Below are 20,310 nucleotides of genomic sequence, written 5' to 3' on the forward strand. Positions count from 1 at the left end.
ATTAACCAAGCGCGTGTTTTTGCGCACGCTCCCTCTTCGCTATAACCTCCTCCTGGTAAATCGATCTTTTAAAGATTTTCGCCTCGTTGGTCGAGTATTATGCCATAACAGAGAACACGATTGAACCCACACCACTTCCAGAAAAATTAAAGAATGCACGTGGTTTAATAGATGCTTCTAAACCACTAAATATAGTTTGTATGAATATTGCAAGGGTCTTTTTATTTCTTGTAAACATGTACATTGTTGAAGGGTGTTTTTCTCATCATAACACACTCCACATTTCGTGTGAGCTTACAACGCTTATAGAAACATTACCCGCGAAGTTAAGTAGCAGTATTTGACGTCAATTAAACAATGAACTCGCTTGGAGTGAAAGTCTTAATTACTGAGTATCGGTGTCACTTTGTGAAAGACGTTAAAGATACCTTTACGTTTTACGGCCCGCGTTGTATAAATAATGTTGATTTCTTGAAGCCTTCTTTTATTGTTGCATTTATACCAATATACCAATATTTATTCAACTAATCTTTAAATTTATTCACTGTTTTCAATCATCTTCAGTGAAGGTAACTTTCCATTTCACTGTAGAATCTCTCGTGGCCAATTTCGGAAGTGATTACTACCGAATCAAAAGGAATTTTAAAGATCATACTCAAAACAATTTCCGACGCCCACGCATGTGAAGCGAATAATCCTATATGACTGTTATACATTCAATCCAGGAATATCATTAATTTTCAGTTTAGGGTTTGATGATTTCAGAGGAAACTACAAATTTTCAGGTATCACTGAATGATATTTTTCAAAGGAAACAAATTAACAATGAGATCATTCGAGACTATTATGGGAAAAAGACTAAAAAGGCTTCGTCTTATTGAAACAGAAAACATGTAACAGCTATGATGCATTTGATAACGGGAAAGTACTTCTCAGGAGCATACTTAAGAGCACTTTGGATAGTGAAGAATATCACCGTTGAAGAAAGAAACGAAAAGAATGAAAAATAAGATGTTGCCTGTAAATCTTTGGTAAAAACATTGTCATTCCATCCAGTACAACTTGATGGGCACTGCAACCCAATGGTGCTTGTTAAATTAAAACCTGAGCAGTGTTTGCAAGAATGATGATTAATACAGGGGGGGGGGGGGAGAAGAGGAAGAGGAAGAAGAAAAAGAGAAAGAAGAAGAAGAAGAAGAAGAAGAAGAAGAAGAAGAAGAGGGGCGAAAATAACCGGCCTTTCTTTCATTGAAATGCATCACATTTAATAGGAGCACGTATGCCGAGGTTGCTCTAGATATGCGTGCTCTCAGTGAAGGCGATAGGTTGGTGATGGTTTAAAACCTGCGTGCCCCATATAATTAGCTATACCCCATTGGCTCGCTTAGGGAGGGGCATCCATCAGACATGCAACCCATCATTCTAGGGGGTAAATGAAGCATTCAAGCCCACCCCAGCTTGTGAACTGTTGCGAACAATCGAGAGGGGAAAAAAGCAGCAGCATGGGTTGAGAGAATGCAATGCGAGAGAATTAGGGCGCATTGATGGGAATGAAGCGTCAAATTTCGCGCTATGATTTTTATCTATCTTTCACATCTTTTGACTCCTTCTTGAATTTATTTCTTGTCTCCAGCACAGAAAGTGTTAGTGCGGGGAAAAAACAACCAGCGCCACGAATTAGGGAGTTCTGATGATGGTTATCATGAAAATGTGTTCCCATAGTGATGGGACAGGCAACCCAAATATTAACTTTGATTTTATAATCCTTCTTGATCCGCTAATAAGACAGTGTAAAGCATTTTTTTCTCAAGATAAAGAGCTCGATGGACGACGTGTGGAAAGCCAAGTCGAGCATGGTGACGAAAGACTGATCGTCTCGTAGAGATTTGGCTTGGAGAAAGGCTCTCTCAGAAACACTTTCAAGGCCTGCCATGTTAGCATGAGATCCACTCGCTGAATTCATGCTCTTCGGTTGTTATTTTGTTTTGTCTTTGCACTTTTTTTACTTACCATAATAATTATTTGGGTGACATAATGCACTTTTAGGAAATTCGCAAATTTTGTATTCATAGATTCCATCTACGTGAATCATGCTTTGGGTCCTCCAAATAATACGGAAGTCAAACTTTTTTTTTTCCTTCAAAAATCATTGATGAATGAAACAAACCATGAGTCTCAAAGTCTCATGAGTGTCAAATTCTCAAATAAGGTTTGTTAGGTGTATTTATATCTTTAAATCTATTTTAAAGATTTACCTGTTCAACATAATGGATACAAGTTAGTAGAAAGCTAACGAGTGAAATAGGCCGTGAATGAGGTAAATAGAATTTGCTTTAATTGTTTTGAATACTACACAGCTTCTTTGGAAGTCGAATAGACAAACATTCAAGGATTATAGAGAAAAGCCAAAGATATGGCGGATATGTCTTACATCTGTGATGGATGGTTTTAGATTGATGGGTACGGCGTACGGGATCAATAATGCACAAGTAAAATCAAAGAAAGAGAAATAAAAAAAAACACCTCTAGTTCTGTGAGAAAATAATTCAGTTTTCACTTTCAGTGCTCGGATGCAAACTAAGTTGATGCATTCTTCAATATCGGTGCGCTGAATTTGAAACAATCACGAGAATTGAGGGTAAAATGTTTTCTTGCATTGCTGAGAGGTAGAGTGGGGTAACCATCTCTGAGAAGCCTGGCGACGTTCCATCCTCTTACACCTCAGCGTGGGCAGAAGTCTGTCCGATAACGACCCAAAATATGCCAAACGACTGGAACGAGGATATCCGGTATCGACAGGGGAACCCACAGCAGTTCGATTCGAGACTGATTTTTCTGCCTCTTATCTGGTTGTGTGTCATCGGAGCCTACTTAGACAGACGTGCACGTTGTGCCTCCGTTCTTTCTCTTCACTATATGCCATAATTGAGAGTGGGAGCAAAATCCACTTTATGTGAATGCTGATTATCGAAGTTCCAGATTTCTCTCCCCAAAACCCTGTGCAGTGGATTGAAGTGGATTGGAATGGAAATTAGACTGTTTTCATAAGCTGAGTCAGGTGGCGTAGAAAAACGGGGATAACAAATAAGCCCCCACAGCCATTACTTCTTTCCTCCTTGTTGGAACTGTAATCCAGTATTCTATCAATAATGTGCATCAACAGAGGAATCAAATTTGTTGAGATTATGGACGTCCGAGTACTTCATTAGCTTTTAGATGTTGTATATAAGTTTTGCTTGCATAAGCTTTTCACCCTTCATCCCACACCCCACCATTATCCCTATACCTGCGGCCATTTTGTCGCACTGCTATTACTCGCATATTCATTGTTAGCATCAGTTTCCGCCAAAAAAAAAAGAAAAAAAAAGAATAGCAATGCCATTTATAAAGGGCCCGCAGAAAATTCGATGTAGATCATGTTTAGACCACATGATGAAAATAAAAACGTGAAAATGATAATATTATAAAAGGGCACATCGATGATATCATTTCTAAAGCAGAGGTGAGAGTTCAGTATATTCACACAACGGATGAACGCTAACCTGTTTTCTAATAACTTCGCCGGAATTGATGTGTTCTTAGCCTCGCTCGCGGACAATATTCCAAGAGTACACGTGAACCATCCCGGTAGTGCATATGGGCAATACTTATAATGGCGCTCAGCGGTAAACAAGCAAAACATTCTACGGGAGCACTGACATTTAGCTCTAAGCGCCAAATTATGAAACCAACTCTTAGAAAGACAATTTTCTGTGCTCCAGTGAAAGCTGGCAAATTGAGCCGGGGGGACTACGGGGCGCTGAAGCTCCTCTAATCAATGCTAATCACAGGAACAATTAATTATTCGTCGGCGGATTCAGACCATGACTACAGTAAATATGCCGTTTTCATATAAGCATTATCGCCATGACCTCCTGCCTGCCATCACAACACATTCCTATATTCAACGTATGGCTAAGCAATCTTAGATAATCGTTTTTGTTCCCATGAACAGACAGAGTACAGTTGCGAGATATTGGAAGTTTTAAAAAGTCGCACATACACCATGTAACTAAAACGATAGATGCATAAACGTAACAGGCAACCTGACAATAAAGGAATGAATAAGGAAGCCTCATATACTTATCATAGATTAAATATTTTGACAACTAGTTTTTCAATTGATGCAGCAGTTTTCGTCACACACACACACACACACACTTAAAGTGTAGTTCGAGTCAAACATTATCTAATGAATCAAAACAGCACGTATAATTATTTTTATTACTTGTCAATCAACCCCATCATTGATAATATTCATGTTTAAAGGCCTAGTTGTGTCAAGAGATGACTGATTATTACAATCTTTTTGTACGCTATACATGCGTCATTTTTTTCAAAGCGTGAAAGCAAAGTTTAATCAATTATCTAATTCGTTTGCGGCAAATCTATATCTTTGTCCTCTTAGCTAATTGTAACAATAAACATTGTGAGTGGGTCATTTTTTATATTGAATTCAAAAAGCGAAGTTGTTGTAACGCAACGTTTGCTTTGGAATTTAGAGCGTGACACTGTTTCCCGCTTATCTATGTATAGTAATGATTTCTCCGATAATAGCTACAAGGTATTCCACGTTTGCGCCCTTAGTTGGGGTTTTAGACCGAATTTCCCTCCCCCATAAAAAGACTCCAACGATTATCAACACCGCGAGATAATGTCATGCAATCATGTTTAGAAAGTAAAGAAAGAGTAGCGTCATTCTGCGACCAGCCCGCCTCATTCCACCGCCCCCTCAATTTCCTGTGAGATATTTTCCTCTATAAGCGCTTGACATTTAACGACTGAGTCAACTGAAGAAATTGCCTTTGATAGCAGCAACGGCGGCCGAAAGTCCAGGTTTATTAGTCGAACTAAATCCACGTGGAGAGTTGTTTAAGTACGTGTGGAGAGGTTTAGCTCACTTTGAATCTATTCGTTTCATACATTTTACTATGCACATTTGCGAATCTACATTAAGTCTACGATGTTGACGTAACTGCTTTACTCCACTCTCCTGTGATCCCCTATGAACAATTTTGACACGGCCCGTTAGGAAATTCGTTCCAGGTAGATGCTGACAATTCGCTCGAAATCATTTCTCTTTAACCTCGTTTTACGCGGGCAATCACGTTAAAGTTGCACGCAGGGGAGATAACTTCAGACGACCAGAAATTGTTGGGTTGGCCCCCGCGGAACAATTTGAAACCCGACACATGATCGCTAGACAGTTTTGCATTCTGATTGGTCAGTGTTTCTCTTTCATGTATTAATCATGTTTAAGCTCAAATTCCCTGCAACTTTTTTACAAGGTTACCTCGGAAAGGTCACTGCTCCTGTCACAGTATATCTCTATCTTTTCCTCTCTTCATCTTATTTCCCAGTCCTCTTCTTTGCATGTCGTTAACTTAGTCTCTCTTTGCATGTACTATATGCCTCTATCTTTCTGTTCTTTGCCTATGATATTGTCCAGTATTTGGGTACAGTTAAAAACAATTCTATTTTCTTAAATCATATACACCTTTATCTTAAACATTATTGACTCCAATCACCTGTTGCTATAACCACTCATGAGATTAAAAAAAAAGCAAAGAGACGATTTAATCTAAATTTAATGGTGAGTTGAAGAAACAGAGAAGTGTAAAGCTATCTTGGGAAGAGACGAGTAAGGAAATATCAGAAATAAAAGGTGGTATTGGAATTCTTGAAGCAATATGCTCTCAATTTATCTCGCCGAGTCGCTGGCATAAAGGTCGTGGCATTTTGGCGAAGGCGGTGGTGTTATCTCCACACGTCACTCACTGCAGCTTTCCCTAACTTCGCGGATGAGTTCTAAATTTCGATGGCCATCTCTGGGATAAGTGAATTTGCCATGCCATGCATGTGGTAACAATCGTTACCGATCTACCTTTATCATTACTACACCCTCCTATTTCTTCCATCCTTATCTTCATCTTCCTCTCTCTAAGTCCAAGTCTCTCCTTATTTCGTCACAGTGAGCACGGTCAGTGACGGCAGTTTTCATCAATCATTTTATTTCCGCTCTAGATTGATTTTTCTTAGTCGCACTTAAAGATTAATCTATATTTTTATCAAACTAGAACTATTACAGTCAAGCTGGTGGTTCTAGAGGTGAAAACGAATTTTACAGGCGCTGGTCGCTGTTCAATTCGTTGTATATGTGAATATCATGCAGTGACGATGAGCAACTATATACATGCCATGGTTGATGGTGTGTATACCTAGAATGACAATTTCCCAACGCGATAAGAAAGTAAAAATTTGCAGTTAAAATGAGGGCAATTACTGTATTAAGGCCGTTGCATTAATCGATGTCCTTTTAAAAGTTCTGTTCAAAATAAGTTGTTCACCAAAGGCATTTGCGTCACCTCTTATGATATTTATCAGTTTCCGCAAACTTTATTACCGCTGTTGCCGTTGCCATTCTATTTTCTGCTAGCGAGTCATGAGGCTGCTGAGTATATAGACAGAGTGTTTCACACTCCTGGAGCTGTGAGCTCGATTGCCCTTTTTAAACACCCGAACCCTCTGGAGATAGCAGGACTCACAAAGGGAGGTTAATGCAATTATCCTTTTCCGCCGTCGCATCGCAGTGACGTCTGCCCGGGCGCGTTTCTTCTGCTTACTGGATCGAAGGTAAATTCCGGAATCATACACCGCCCTTCAGCCTCTTCATGCCATTACATCTATATCTTCCTCTTTCTTTTTTCTTCATTCTATTTTTTTTTCTCATGATTGGACGAAATTTTAGCATCTTAGTCTTTTTTTTTCTTTCCAGGTGTTTGTATCATCACGCACAGCATTCTCAGCGGGGACTTGGCAACTCGAGTTCGACGCTAGAGGCGTAAAGGAAGATGGAGGGACACCGGAGAAAGAGGAGGAAACTTGAGATGAGCAAGGGGGAACAATGGCTGTCAATGGAGAAAAGAACTTTGAACTTTGTCAGAGATGATGTCTTCAAGGTGACGCGACACGTTCTCCTCCCTAGTGGTGACTGAACGTGGCCAGGAGAAATCGACTTTAGATTGGATTTAAAAGAAATTGAATGTGACATGAGACAGAAAAGCGGCAGGGAGAGTGATGTTCTTGGGTGTGTGGTGTATGTGTGTCTGTGTGTGTTTTTGTTGGAACATCTCGCTGAATACGTCGGAGGTACAATATGAAATGAGCAACACAGACATACAATTAAATCAAGTCGTGGTTACGAGCTGTACTCTTGCAATGGTAAGAATCTTCGTTTTCCATCAAACCCTCTTCAACGAGGCATTTCTGTATTACCCAAGAGCCTTCTCCTGGCTACGTGCCGTCACCAGGTCTTTATCATGGTTTCCATTCGTCCGTTGCCTCGCGTTTCCATGGAAACGGATGATGGTAGTCCATGGCATAATGGAGCTAGTGGTTACCTTGCAATTCAAACTACTCTACTTTAACGAGGGGATCGGTAATTAATGAAACCGATGATTTACACTCAAGGACAACTAACATTTTGAATCTTCTCCACTTTTGTTTGCTTATTCGATGTTAGTTTGCTTATGGTGGAGTTTAACCAACCAATGTTTGCCCACAGCTGTATACACAGAATACATGTAATGCACTCATATCAAAGTACAGGTCCATGCAATGTTCAAATCGGCTACAACGGTTTGAGAAGAAATGGACGAAAAGGATGATCGAGTGTTCAGTAAATTATACCCTGATATAAGAAAGTTATGAAATTTCCACATCTTTTTTTAATGAAATGTAGCGATCCTACTCGCCACCACATGTGCAGATTGGACGATGAGATGATACAATCACCTCACAAGCCTCACATCGACTTGTACATTTTTTAATTTTCTGTATACAATATTCACTAAATTTCCTTTTTTAGACACAAATGAATAGGAATTAGCCGCGTCCTTGGCGTCCGAATCGTTTGCAGCCTTGGCATTGAGCGTCGAGCGTCGATGATTCCCGGGGGAAAATTGTCTGATTCACTTTATTTAATAAATCTGCGGTGTCACCATCTACCCAGACATCTAAGTCGAAACGCCACGTATACTTTGAATGATATGTTTTTGTTTTTGTTTTCTTGATCATGGCTTTGTTTTGTGCACACAAAACATCCATTTACTTCCCGAGAAAGGCTGCCTGTGACTATGACACGTATTCTCATCAGCTGTTTTGACGACGTGTGGTTGTTTCTTTTTCTACAAGTTGCATTTTCTTGTGTTGTCTTGAATAAGTGAATAAACAAATAAATAAGATGCAACAACAAAGTGCAACGCTCCCCGCTCTGCAAACTTTGTGTGCATGCACAAAACTGTGACCATGTTCTCACTGATGTAAGAGGGAAATTTGCATTTGCAATGGAAGACACGTGAAGGACAACCAGCGTGTGACATTGAAATTGTGCTATAGACTGCGGATAATGCTCCTCCTAAGTCTAGTACACTTCACTTCCCCCATCAGTAACTGCTCGTCCTATCTCCTTTCAGCGTTCTACCGTTGCTATGGCAATCCGTGGAGAACAGGCGCAGCTTGGGGTGGGGTTATTATCATACTGCGTGAGGCTGAGCTCGCAGTGATTTTCAATCGCATCCTGACTATTTCTTTCTCTCTGAGTTTGACCGCCTATTGATGCTGTTGAATGGTATTTACTCAGCCACACTTGTTAAAATCATGAACAATAATGCCATCCGAGGGAAGCGTTTTTTCATCTTCCTCTAAGAGACATATTGCAGTGCAGCCAATGATAACGAGTCTTAACATTCACTATGAATGCATGTCATCTTCTGTAACAAATACCTTGCACGGTATTCCCTTATTCCGGTGTCGTTTGTGATTTAGTCAGTGAAATGAAATCAGCACCTTAGCATTTCTTCTGAAGATTACGCTAAATAATCATGTGACTGATGGACATCGAGATTGTATTTACTTTTTTTATCTTAAATACAAAATATAAATGTAGGCCTGACTTGCTAAGTCTAAAGTCTTCAGTATTAGATTTATCATTTTGTTTTTGTTTTGCTACAGACACGAACAAATTCGTCGCATTATGGACGGCAAGGAGCAGACCTTTACTAATTAACATATAGATTATGCAAAATCATAACCCCTTCATCATCGTGTGATTATACAAGAACAATGTATCAAGCTAAATTTGTTTTGTAACTAAGTGTATCGAATCCAGTTAGTCACGTGATCGTTCCCTTTACGTCAGAGCTCTATCAAGTATACAAAGAGACAAGGTAACGCCAATTTTAGCTCGCTATAGTATATCGGTCTTTTCATTCTTTTTTCCCCAACTAGGATATAATTCTACACGCAGAAAACAGAAAGAGTATCCAGGATGAAGAGAGGGAAACAAAGATGACACTGCAAAGAAATTCTAGATAATAGACCATTTGAGTGACAGAATCTTATTCTGAGAAACTTCTATCTCTCTGAATTCTGCTATCACTTGCATATCAACGTTTATCGTGTCTATGTTTTCGTCTAGGAGGAACAGAACAAAACTCGAAAGGAAATATACCTTTTGTAAGTCCTCTTCTTGTCCGTCATTTGGTTTGCTTTCTGTGAGGGAGAAAAAAAAAGTAGAGAAGAAAATTTAAAATAGACTATCGCAATGCATTGGTAATACAATTGGTAGTGTACAACGAATGTCTTCCACAAGATTTGTTATTCCATTTGTTGGAATATGATATGAAATTAGACTGAAAGCGGGATATCGATACACTCTACCAGAGAACAATCCCTGCTATTAATACCTTAATCACATCTACAGATTCTATGGAATCGATAACGTATAGTCAACAACAACAAAAGCATTTGTTGTTAGAAGACATAGATCATGATGTTTGAAAACAATGATGTATAATCTTAATGCATTTGGGCCTTCTGTTTAATATACAATTAACTGTTAATGAATGGTGTAGATATGTATTGTAAATTCAGCATGTTGGTTGTTAGTCACATAACATATGCAATTAAATGGACATTAACTCACAGTTAGAATAGAACTCGTGGAGTTGTACGGATGAAAAACATATTATACATTGGAATAATTCATTTTCATAACAAAATTGTGTTAATCAAAATATGTTTAAGGAACAAGCGACAAGCAAAATTTTGTTCAGAACGTGGCGCCACTTTTACCCAACAATTCTCAGTACGCCTCTTATCGAAGTCAGTAGCCTTCCGATTCATTTGAAATTCACAAAATGATGAAGAAGATGAAAGAGAGGAACCGATATGTTAAAAGCCCGCCCCCACATTCATCGCAAACCTCTTACTGCCCCACCCTAGATCCCCCCTCCCCCGCAGACCACAGACGACCCTAGAGTTTGCTGGAGGGAAGCCTATTTCCATCAACGATGTCAGCCTGTAAGCCAGTCAGCATCTCGCCGCGAGAACGAGCGATATTTATCTGTAGATGGAAGTCGGCTTGATCCGACCACGCTATCTCCAGCACTGGAGAGTGGTTCCTGTTTGCATTGCTGCTGGCAATTCTGCCCCCATACAGTTATAGCCAGTAAAGCAGGCTGTGCTGCCTCGTATTACGCAGTGGAGAAGGACTTTAGTGGGATGTCCTTGGCCTCACCATGCTCAAGTCATATCAACGAGAGACCGACAAGACGAAAAAAAAAACCAACGCTCCATCTTGTCGCATTAAAATATTCTGCGATGCTGGGAGATTAATACGTTATGTAGATGAGAGAAATTTAATCGTATGCGTATTCTCAAGGAGACAGCCTAGAGTGTGGACTCAATGGCCACTACGTACTTTCCCCTGGATAGAATAGAATTGTTTTGAAAGATTAAATCAATTCTTTCGAAGGACCATAACGCAGAGCGATGACAACAATTGCAGTATCTAGGGCAACTGATATTTTGAGAAATTGTGAGAATGTATGTGTCAATGGTGAAACCGATACAGACATAATCCATCATAGAAGTTTATGGACTGTTTGAATATTTATTAGATCGAATAGTTATCGTAAATAAGTGAGTGACGAGCACTGCGAGATCGAGAGGAAGCTCGCCTCACGTCGCCACTATCAACAAAACACCGCTCTCCAAGGCTGCGTAATTCATGTCTTGCATTCATGATGCAAATTCTGCAAAACTCTTCGGAGACAGTCGAAGTATCGTCCATCACAATGGCCTTACGTCAGTCTTCTTGAGCTCTTAATTGCCAATTTGCCAACCGCGACGAAACTCAAATTATCTGTAAGATACCGTCATCAGTGAATTCAATTAAGGACGAAACTGCGAGCATCTTTTCATTCAACTTAATAGAAAAATCCCGCCTGTACCGACACAAATTGTGATGACGTTCTTTCAATTAAAATGCGCAGATTCAATTAAAACGATTCAGCGGACATTATGATGATAATACTGTCCCTCCTTCAGGGAATTCAATGTCATTTTACAGAGTAGAATCAAGCTACTCCAGACGATGAACCCCTGCCGATTCGCTGATGCGTTGCCAGGTAACGCTGTCACAGTTTATAGGCATCGCTTCACTTGAGTGGGATGAGAGCCGCCAGTTAAGCAATCTGACCGTGTAGGACGGTTACACCCAATGAAGTCCATCAATACCGCTTAGACTAAATATCCGTTATGGCCCGCCGGGGCCTGTACGTCACTAAACAGACCTGGCGTGTCTGATCAACATCCTCCAGATTCGCTGACTGAGTAGACTGATCAACTGCATGCGGCTGCAAGAGGGCGGGCTAAAGGGATTTGGAGGTGGGTGGGTGATGGCGGTAGTGGTAGGGGATGGGGTGGGTGGGTGGATGATAGTGATGGGGGAGGGGATGGGTTAATGAATATCAATCGCCACAACAAAGATTGTGGATTTTTCTCTTTTTTCAGATGACTCATAAATCATAGGGAATTTATACGGATAATTCTTAAGGAGGTAGAAACAACCCCATTAGACTATAACGTGGGCTATTTAGAGAAACACTGAGCACTGTGACACATGCAGTGGAGTCTTCACCCGTGGGCGGTACTGTGGGATGGTGGATAAGACTCTTGACTTACAATATAAGGTTCAGAGTTCAATACCCGTCAAGTGTCTACGTTCCTGGACAAGATTATTTACCCACCATGTCCATCTCAACACAGGCCTGTAAATGGGTACCTGGCAACGCTGGGGTAATAATAATGGCAGGGCCCTCTGGAAGAGTAGTGGCAACACGGTTAAAGAGGCTACCCTGGATATTATCATTGAAGTTGTTATCATAACCTCTTATAGTTTGATGTGGCCGAGCAATCTAGTTCACCCGTGATGAAAGTTCACTGACAATGCTTGAAGAATGATAATCACAAAGAGAAGAATGATGTTCTTCACCAGTGGAGTGAGAAGACGTTTAACACCCTGGTCCAGGTAGACGCCTAGTTTAAAAAAAAGGAGATTTAAACGGACAAGCGATGAATTATCAATGTTGTGTGCACCGTCTGTCCACCCTGGCTGCACTCCAGTAGAGCGAGTCTAATTATCGGGGGCGGCTCTGGTTAGTGCCAGCAAGATTACCCCATCCATTATGCATGATGTTCCTTCACCCTGCCCACAAAATTGTACCATCAACCCGACACATCCCACTTCGTTTCCATCAGTCTGTATCGTATATTTAGTATGACCCAAATAGGTTTATTTGAAGTTGTGTTTAACACTGGATTTTATGCTTATAAAATGATTGTGTTTTGACTTCAGTGTGCTTCGTCAACGACTATCAACTTATTATGGAAATTGTTTTTATTTTCTTTCTTTAGCACTTGTTATTGAATACGAATGAAGTAGCTTCCAGAGAGAAAAGAAAAGAGAATTAAAGTGTTAGAGAGAAGGAGGGAATTTTCCTTTATTTTCTCTTGCTGGGCTGGACTATTCAGTTGGGAATATACAAAACTGCTTTCCAAAGGCGCCCTGCAGTTTTACATGGATTAATACATCATGGCGGAAGGAATTGAGAAGACCCGGATGTAGATAATGGTGGTGTTGATTGTAATGGCGATGATCAGCTGATGACGTAAATAAGCAGGTTTCCATGTTAGTCATGACGTACTTAAATTCTCACTAATTGAGCTATCAAATGACTGATGGGAAGTACACAAATGCGCAATTACAAAAGCTCTGGAAGTTCTTACTAATCATTCAGATTTTATGTCCTTTTTTATCATTGTGTGTGTGTGTGTGTGTGTGTGTGTGTGATTACTTTGTTACGACTAGGGGAAAACATTTTTCAAGCAGGTGTGTAAAACTGTCTTCGTCATGTGTAACTTATTTCATTTCATGTATTTTGTTTCCATATCCAACAGAAACACATGAATATGAATATTTACAGAAAATAAATATACAATAAAGGAAATCTATAAGTTTGCAAAACGTGTGGAGTAAACGAAAATGCTAGAAATGGGGAGGAATGCTAGAGGCAGTGTCTGTAGGGTGAATTCTCCCGAAATATGATATAAATCACATAATTGATGTCCAATTATACATAAAAAGTGAAATTGTAAATACAATAACGGCGACATCAGCTTTTAAATCTGTCTAAGACGCAAGATTCTTCAGATCATGTTAAAAAACACTATCAAACATATTTTTACGCAGATACATACATTATGGATGCGTAACAACGCGAACTATATGCATTCAGTTCAGTTCAGTTCAGTTCAGTTTTTATTTCTGCATTTCAAAATCAATACAAATCAACAAATCAACAATTCATATCAATACAACGCGTATTCGCGTATGCTCTTACTACCGTATAACGTTGGTCTATGTTACTCTTACGCGCTGTGTTTATGCTGACTTGAACGGTAGTCCAATAAAATCTTCACTAGGAATAGAAAAAGCAATATTCGCAGTATACATATCATGTTCGCATGAAAACAAAAATCTGACGTGAAGAGCCTTTCGCTTCAACTCTGTCCATTAAGACGAGAGAGCGGCTGTACAAACTCATATCCACCAAGAGTAGTTGCACCAAGTCATATTCACTACCCTGAGAGTTCGGCTGCTCAAACTCATATCCCTGACATTCTCCGAGCAAATCGAAAGTCACTTTAAGTGAGCAGTCCTATTTGTTTACAGCGGATGTACATTAGGTTTGAGCACTTGACGTTTACTCTTCCGCGATGCACTCACGCATGGGTTCTGTAATGACATGATTTTTTTTTTTCTACACAGATGTGAGGAGTGTCCATTGGAACATCGTGGCAGCAAACGACAGCCTTTTCGACGAAATATCATTAATTCGCTTGGTACAAGCGCTCTGCGATTCAACGAAAGCCGGACTTCGTATCTTAAAGCTAGATTTGCTTCAGTTCATTCTGACCTTCAGTGATTGTGATATTGCACAAAGCACAACCCACTTCATATCATTTTATTCAGGTTTGCATGATAAGATGATGGACGTCATGATTCGCCACGTACTCAAACTTGTTGCGTCATATACCTCCGGTATTAATTTTTTCAGCCCCTTCACAATCGCTTTATTACAATAACCATTTCATTCCGACGGTTTTGGGTAATATTATTCTTGCCTGCACACTTTTAGTATTCTTATGGGCATTTAAAAAAAAAAAACAATTTATCTCCTCTGTATTGAGAATTGTGTAATGCTATAGATTTTGTATATACAATGTTTAGTGAAACTGCTGAAAATTGATGGGATTGTAAAATAATGTCATACAGAGAATAAATCAAATCAAATCAAATCAAAGCAAATCAAACTGTCATGACAGTTTAACAGAATCTAGATTCACAATGAGTTTTAAAAATCCTTATGATTTTGAGTCAAAATTTCTGTGACCTTCATGACCGACCATGGCAACAATAACACACTTACTTATATTTCTCCTTATTGAAATTGTTCTAATAGTTGGAATAATCAATATAATGATTGCGTCGCTCGATCGCGATAAATGTTTGCATTATTCCTGAGAATAACCATCTCTGTGTTGTAATTTCGTAATACAATTTCTTCTCCATATGTAACGCGTCTAGTTTGTTGCCAGGTTTTTCATGCATTTTTATTCAATTCAATTCAAAATGATTTTGTTTCCATATAAAGTAATACAAAGTGATGCATTTCATCATTCGATCAAATTCCTGTCTTTTATAAATTGAGAATAATTAGTTAAAGAATTACAATGATGCTTGGTTCTCTCATTGTTTCGCATTGTCTACCTTGCTTATAGGAATTAACGGAATATCCGTTATCTCGTTCAGTATGCTTTTGTCTCGTGTAGCGGCATTTGCTATGTCAGTCCATCTACATTTTCACCCAATTTCAATCAATCATGGAATCCTCTCCGCCTCCTCCTATTTAGGCAGGATGTTAGCCAGACAAATCGCCATGGTAACCGTGAATGGGAATGGCTTCCATGACAGAGTGGAGTTGGTTTAATCACTTTCCTACTCAGCAGCGGGCACGCGAGCGGTGCTTTGGCTCTGCCGCACGCTGAATGTATCCGTGGGCATCAAAGCAATGTTCGATCCCTTTAATCATTGAAACTCAAAAGGCTTTTAGAGCGCTGAAACTCTATCACCGTCGATCTGAAAGTCATCCTGCATCATAATCGCTGTGGGAGTGATAACCACGATGTATTACGTCATATTCTCCTCCACAGCATCGCTAACACTACATTTAGAATTGAATTCAATGCTGATGGAGACTATGTATGACGTGATGGAGAATTAATAAATAAAGTACTAGAATTGGTAATGTACGCAAAAAAATCTTGAGAAAATGAATTATATTTTACAAATTCTGCAGAGCCACGGGGATGACTGATTTCCTTTCCCGTGGGCACCCACCCTCCTTCCCCGCCCTCGCTTGGTGTAGGCGTAGAACACTGAAAAAGGGACAACTGAGATAATGATAATCATGTGAAACCCGCTTTACAATGTAAACAAGTCCTTGTGAATCAAACCGTCGTCTTCTAAGTATACCATCCAATAGCTCTCAACCCTTATGATCACCCTTTTACGCTTTTAGAAAATATTTGACGTGCATCCAATTTTGCAAATTTCAAATCCATTCTTAAAACCCACCTTTTCCGTCTTCCTTGATTAAGATAAACATTCATTACCCCTTTCTGTAAATTATTGTAGCTATTTTGTTGATTGTTATACTTACTACTCATTTGTTTCTTTATATTTGTATTGTAATTATACAGCGCATAGAGAAGAATGTGCTTATCATGCGCTTTATAAATGTATTATCATTACTATTATTATTATTATTATTATTATTATTATTATTATTATTATTATTATTATTATTATTATTATTATTATTATCAATATTACTATTATTATTATTGTTATCATTATTTTCCTCTAATAATGTTTCTTAAAGGAGATATCGTGTTGAAGTGTGCGAGTGTGATACCAGGGTCATCTTGTGACCATAAGCGCACTAGATGGTATTCAAATCGTGAACTGCAGAACCGAGTCATTCGTATTCATATTTGCGATGTTGTCTGCTACCATGAAAATGTTTGTGTCTATAAAGATAGCTGGCCTCTAATGGTTCCGCACCGTATTACCGGATGGCTTGCAAACAACAGCAGGAAGTACAGAAAAAGCCGGACATTCTTTACTGATGCCACTGTGAAGAAACAAAAGAGTCTGGTACTGGTTAAGTGTCCTCCAAATCTGCAACGACGATGACGACCAAAATGGCCCTCTACCTCTTATTTGAGACAATCACCAGACTCATCTTGTCTGATTAGCATCATTAGTGGACATTGTGCTGGCAGTCGGACGCTGTCATGATAATTGTTTTGATAAACTAGAGAGGACCTATGGGCACGGTAATGAATTAGTTTGGTCATCAGAGCTGAGAGAGAACGTGGCGGCAATCAGTGTATACGTGCGTCGTTGACGTCAAAACAGCTAAGTATCAATAGTCGGTGCATTACTTGCCTGTAGATCTCGTCTCCTCCAACTCCCTGTTTTCTGTCTCCATCATTGAATGATGACAATGTTTACATTGCCGTAAAGTACTCAGATGACAATCATCCCTGAAGCTTCTTGTTGTGATGCATCTTCATTACATAGTCCAAGACCTGTAAAGACGTATGTGCATGCATTGTCGTGGCAAGAGCTGATGGGATCAGTTGTGGTTGCCATGGTAACGAGCAGGTGATACGGTGCGTTCTCGAGAGAAGGCTCATTGTTCCTGGCAGGCGATGAAGCGTACACGCCTGAATGCCGATAGGCTCCGATAACACATTGCCTTGGAAACCAAACGCTCTGCCAGAGCAGATTATGTCCAATGTGGTTTTCAGCTCGTGTGGTGAAACCCTATGAAAAGAGTGATGTCTTCTAAGACACTGATCTCCGCACGGAGCCTCTCTGGTACTCCAAGGAAAATAGGAGAGATGGATGGCAAGCTACATCCGCTAACGGATGTTGACAAAAACTGTCACTCGTAAATTAGGTATCTTCTCTGGTATCAATCATGGATTTTGAACCATCATTCATTATAATCAAGTTTGAGCTTCCACGGTGGATATATGGATCTGTTGAGGGATAGATTTACTTTTTTAAGGTACATGTATAATATTTGCTTTCACATATCTAGCAATTTATGTATATACAGTGGTTGTTGTAGGATGCACTGAATATTTTTATCATGTTATCAGAGTCAACAGAGTGGGCTACTTTAATGGTAGTCCTATGAACGTGCTTGTAGTTTTTATTCCCTTTATACTTGGTCTCTTTTCACTGTCCCAAAGATCTTAGTTAGATTTAAGGAAAGGAAAAATATTTAGCAAAATAAGCAAGGTAATTTAGAGCTTGAAAATATTTGGCTATATTTTTTTTTTCATAGTGGCAATGGGGGAAAATGGTACTAATACTGATTAGCTTGGATGAGTGTATATACGTAGGCACTGGCATCAACATGGTCAGGAAGCTGTATCTCCGTGGTTTTGATTAGCTACTATCATTGCTATGTCCTTCACTCGGTAGAACTCATCTCCATTATCAGAAATCAGCTCGTCCAACGCTTGTTTTATGATTAATTGTTTAGTGGATTCATTTATTCATTCATTACACACTATTCATTCATATAGATACTTACATATAATTTATGTATACTTAATCTATTCAGAAAGTCCTTCAAATCAGCATACTTTTCATTCTAAGGAACAGAAGGAACAAAAACTCATATCAAGGTGAATTACGAAGAGACAAATATATTATAGAAAGTGTGTGACAAAAACAAGAAGAGACAAGTAGACAGATAGACTGTCGCACAGTCACTCATTCATCTATTTTCACTCGAATAATGAATAAAAAGAGATAAGACAACCATGAACAAAATGTATCACGACAATGTGACATAATGGGATAAAAAGTTAGTAGGTGAAGGGGTTGATGGAAAGGCAAAGTAGCCTTATTTAGACTAACCCCATGGAAATATTTAAGTATAGAATCAACGCATATTGGCACACACACACACACACACACACACTTACTACACATTCACACTTACAATACAAGACGCCTGCATTTAGAAACAAACACACATACAGCATAACACACGCAAACACGCACACACACACACACGCACACACACACACACACACATGACATTGTATTATACGTACATCCCGTAGATCTACATGGCATTGTATATGACACTCTAGTCAGCTTTAATATTTTACATCGGCCTTCCACCACTTTGCCGTTAAAGCTCTTCCAGTAAGCTCTGTGCCCAATATAGGGAAGACCCTAAAATAGTTGCCATGACGTCATGGTTTCATCAGCGAAGGAAGTCTTTAGAGTGCAGCGCCATACACCGGTACGTGCTTTTACTTGATCGTAGATGATTTAATCAAGATGGTCGCTGGCTATGAGCTATGTGCTCTGATATTAACGTTCCGTAGAATGAAAGATTCGACATGGTGGTTTGTGGCGCGGGTCCCTAAGTCTTGAATGCCATTGGCCAATCTCTTCTCTGTAGACGGTGACGCACTAAATGAAATGCCAAACCTCTGAGTTTGTAGGGGGAAAAAGCAATAAAAAAATTGCCCAAGCCTTTGATGATGCCCCTACTGTCTTTCGTATGGTGTGTAGCTTTGGTGTTTGGTGCTTTGGTGTATTAGATCTATTAATCGGAGGTGGGGGGGGGGGGTCTTGATAACTACCATTATTGAAATTACATCATTACCATTATTGCTTCCAACCTTGGTCTGTCTGAGGCTAGCTTCATCGTTTTAGTTACATCTCTTTCTGAGAGAATCTCCCAATATCATTCCCCTATCGTAACCAAGTTTACACTTGTGTCAACAAGGACATGGTGGCTATGATGTTTTGCCCAACTCTAAACGCCCCAAGCCTTGTTTAACCCATTTCTCACTGGAGAATGCTTTACCATGTGATGAATCTCCGGGGAACTAACATGGTTCGGAATCAAAGGGTTAAATGAGTGCTGTATACATCAATACTTTTTATACACACCAATGCTGTCTATATACGACAGCATGTAAAGTGAGATATCAGATATGTATTTTCAATTGAAAATGGCTAGAATCGGGAAATTTGCTGCGAACCTCTCATGATAATGAGAATCTCTTTCGGTCCTTCAACCATGCACGCTTTAGGAATTACGGTTGATTTGTCTATGGTGCATTTCGCTGTAATCTCATCAGATAGGACAAATCGACACTACACTCTCGTGCCATGAATCCAGACCTATTTATTGGCTTCATTCGTTCAGGATGCCGGGAGTATTCAAATCAATGGTATTCTAATTTGCTCCCACTGATCGAGAAAGCCTACGTTTACCTCGTTAATAGCCAAAACGCCGGCTCTGTGATTCATACCGAGATATATCGTAACAGATACCGTATTTTGATTACGGCTGTTATTTTTATCATTTACATAAATACGCTTCTACCTTGACTATTCGGACGATATTAACATCATGTAACATCCTTTCGCGTTTGACTTCCATTTGCTCCTCCGTATCTTGATCGTCACAGTCCCTCTCTCTCACTTTCGCTGACGTATATGTAATATAATATAAAAGTGAATATACATTTAGAGAGAGAGGGAGAAGGGAGGGAGAGAGAATGCTACACTTACACACGAACGCACACACACAAACGCACACACATAAAAACGCACGCACAACTAGTCTTGACACCATTATGACGTACAGTACCTGAAGAGATGGCCCGAGGAACACGCCTCTTCACTAAGCCGTAAGAATTAAGCTGGGATTACTGAGACTAAGCTTGCAAGCAATGTCGATCGAGGCGTTCGCA

The 20,310-nt window shown here is 39.6% G+C and overlaps 1 protein-coding gene across 1 annotated transcript in view; it reads right to left on the reverse strand.

Annotated features, from left to right (window-relative positions):
- Nucleotides 1-20,310, reverse strand: part of LOC139733717 (uncharacterized) — a 45,013-nt gene that overhangs the window by 17,359 nt on the left and 7,344 nt on the right. The window contains exon 2 of the mRNA XM_071644529.1: nucleotides 9,551-9,591. Within this exon, the coding sequence (XP_071500630.1) occupies nucleotides 9,551-9,591 (41 nt within the window). The remainder of the gene's footprint in view (nucleotides 1-9,550; nucleotides 9,592-20,310) is intronic.

The sequence above is a fragment of the Diadema antillarum genome, unplaced genomic scaffold (genome assembly GCF_040938485.1).
Source record: "Diadema antillarum isolate AM-2024a unplaced genomic scaffold, OU_Dant_1.0 seq00000488_RagTag, whole genome shotgun sequence".
Lineage (NCBI taxonomy): Eukaryota > Metazoa > Echinodermata > Echinoidea > Diadematoida > Diadematidae > Diadema > Diadema antillarum.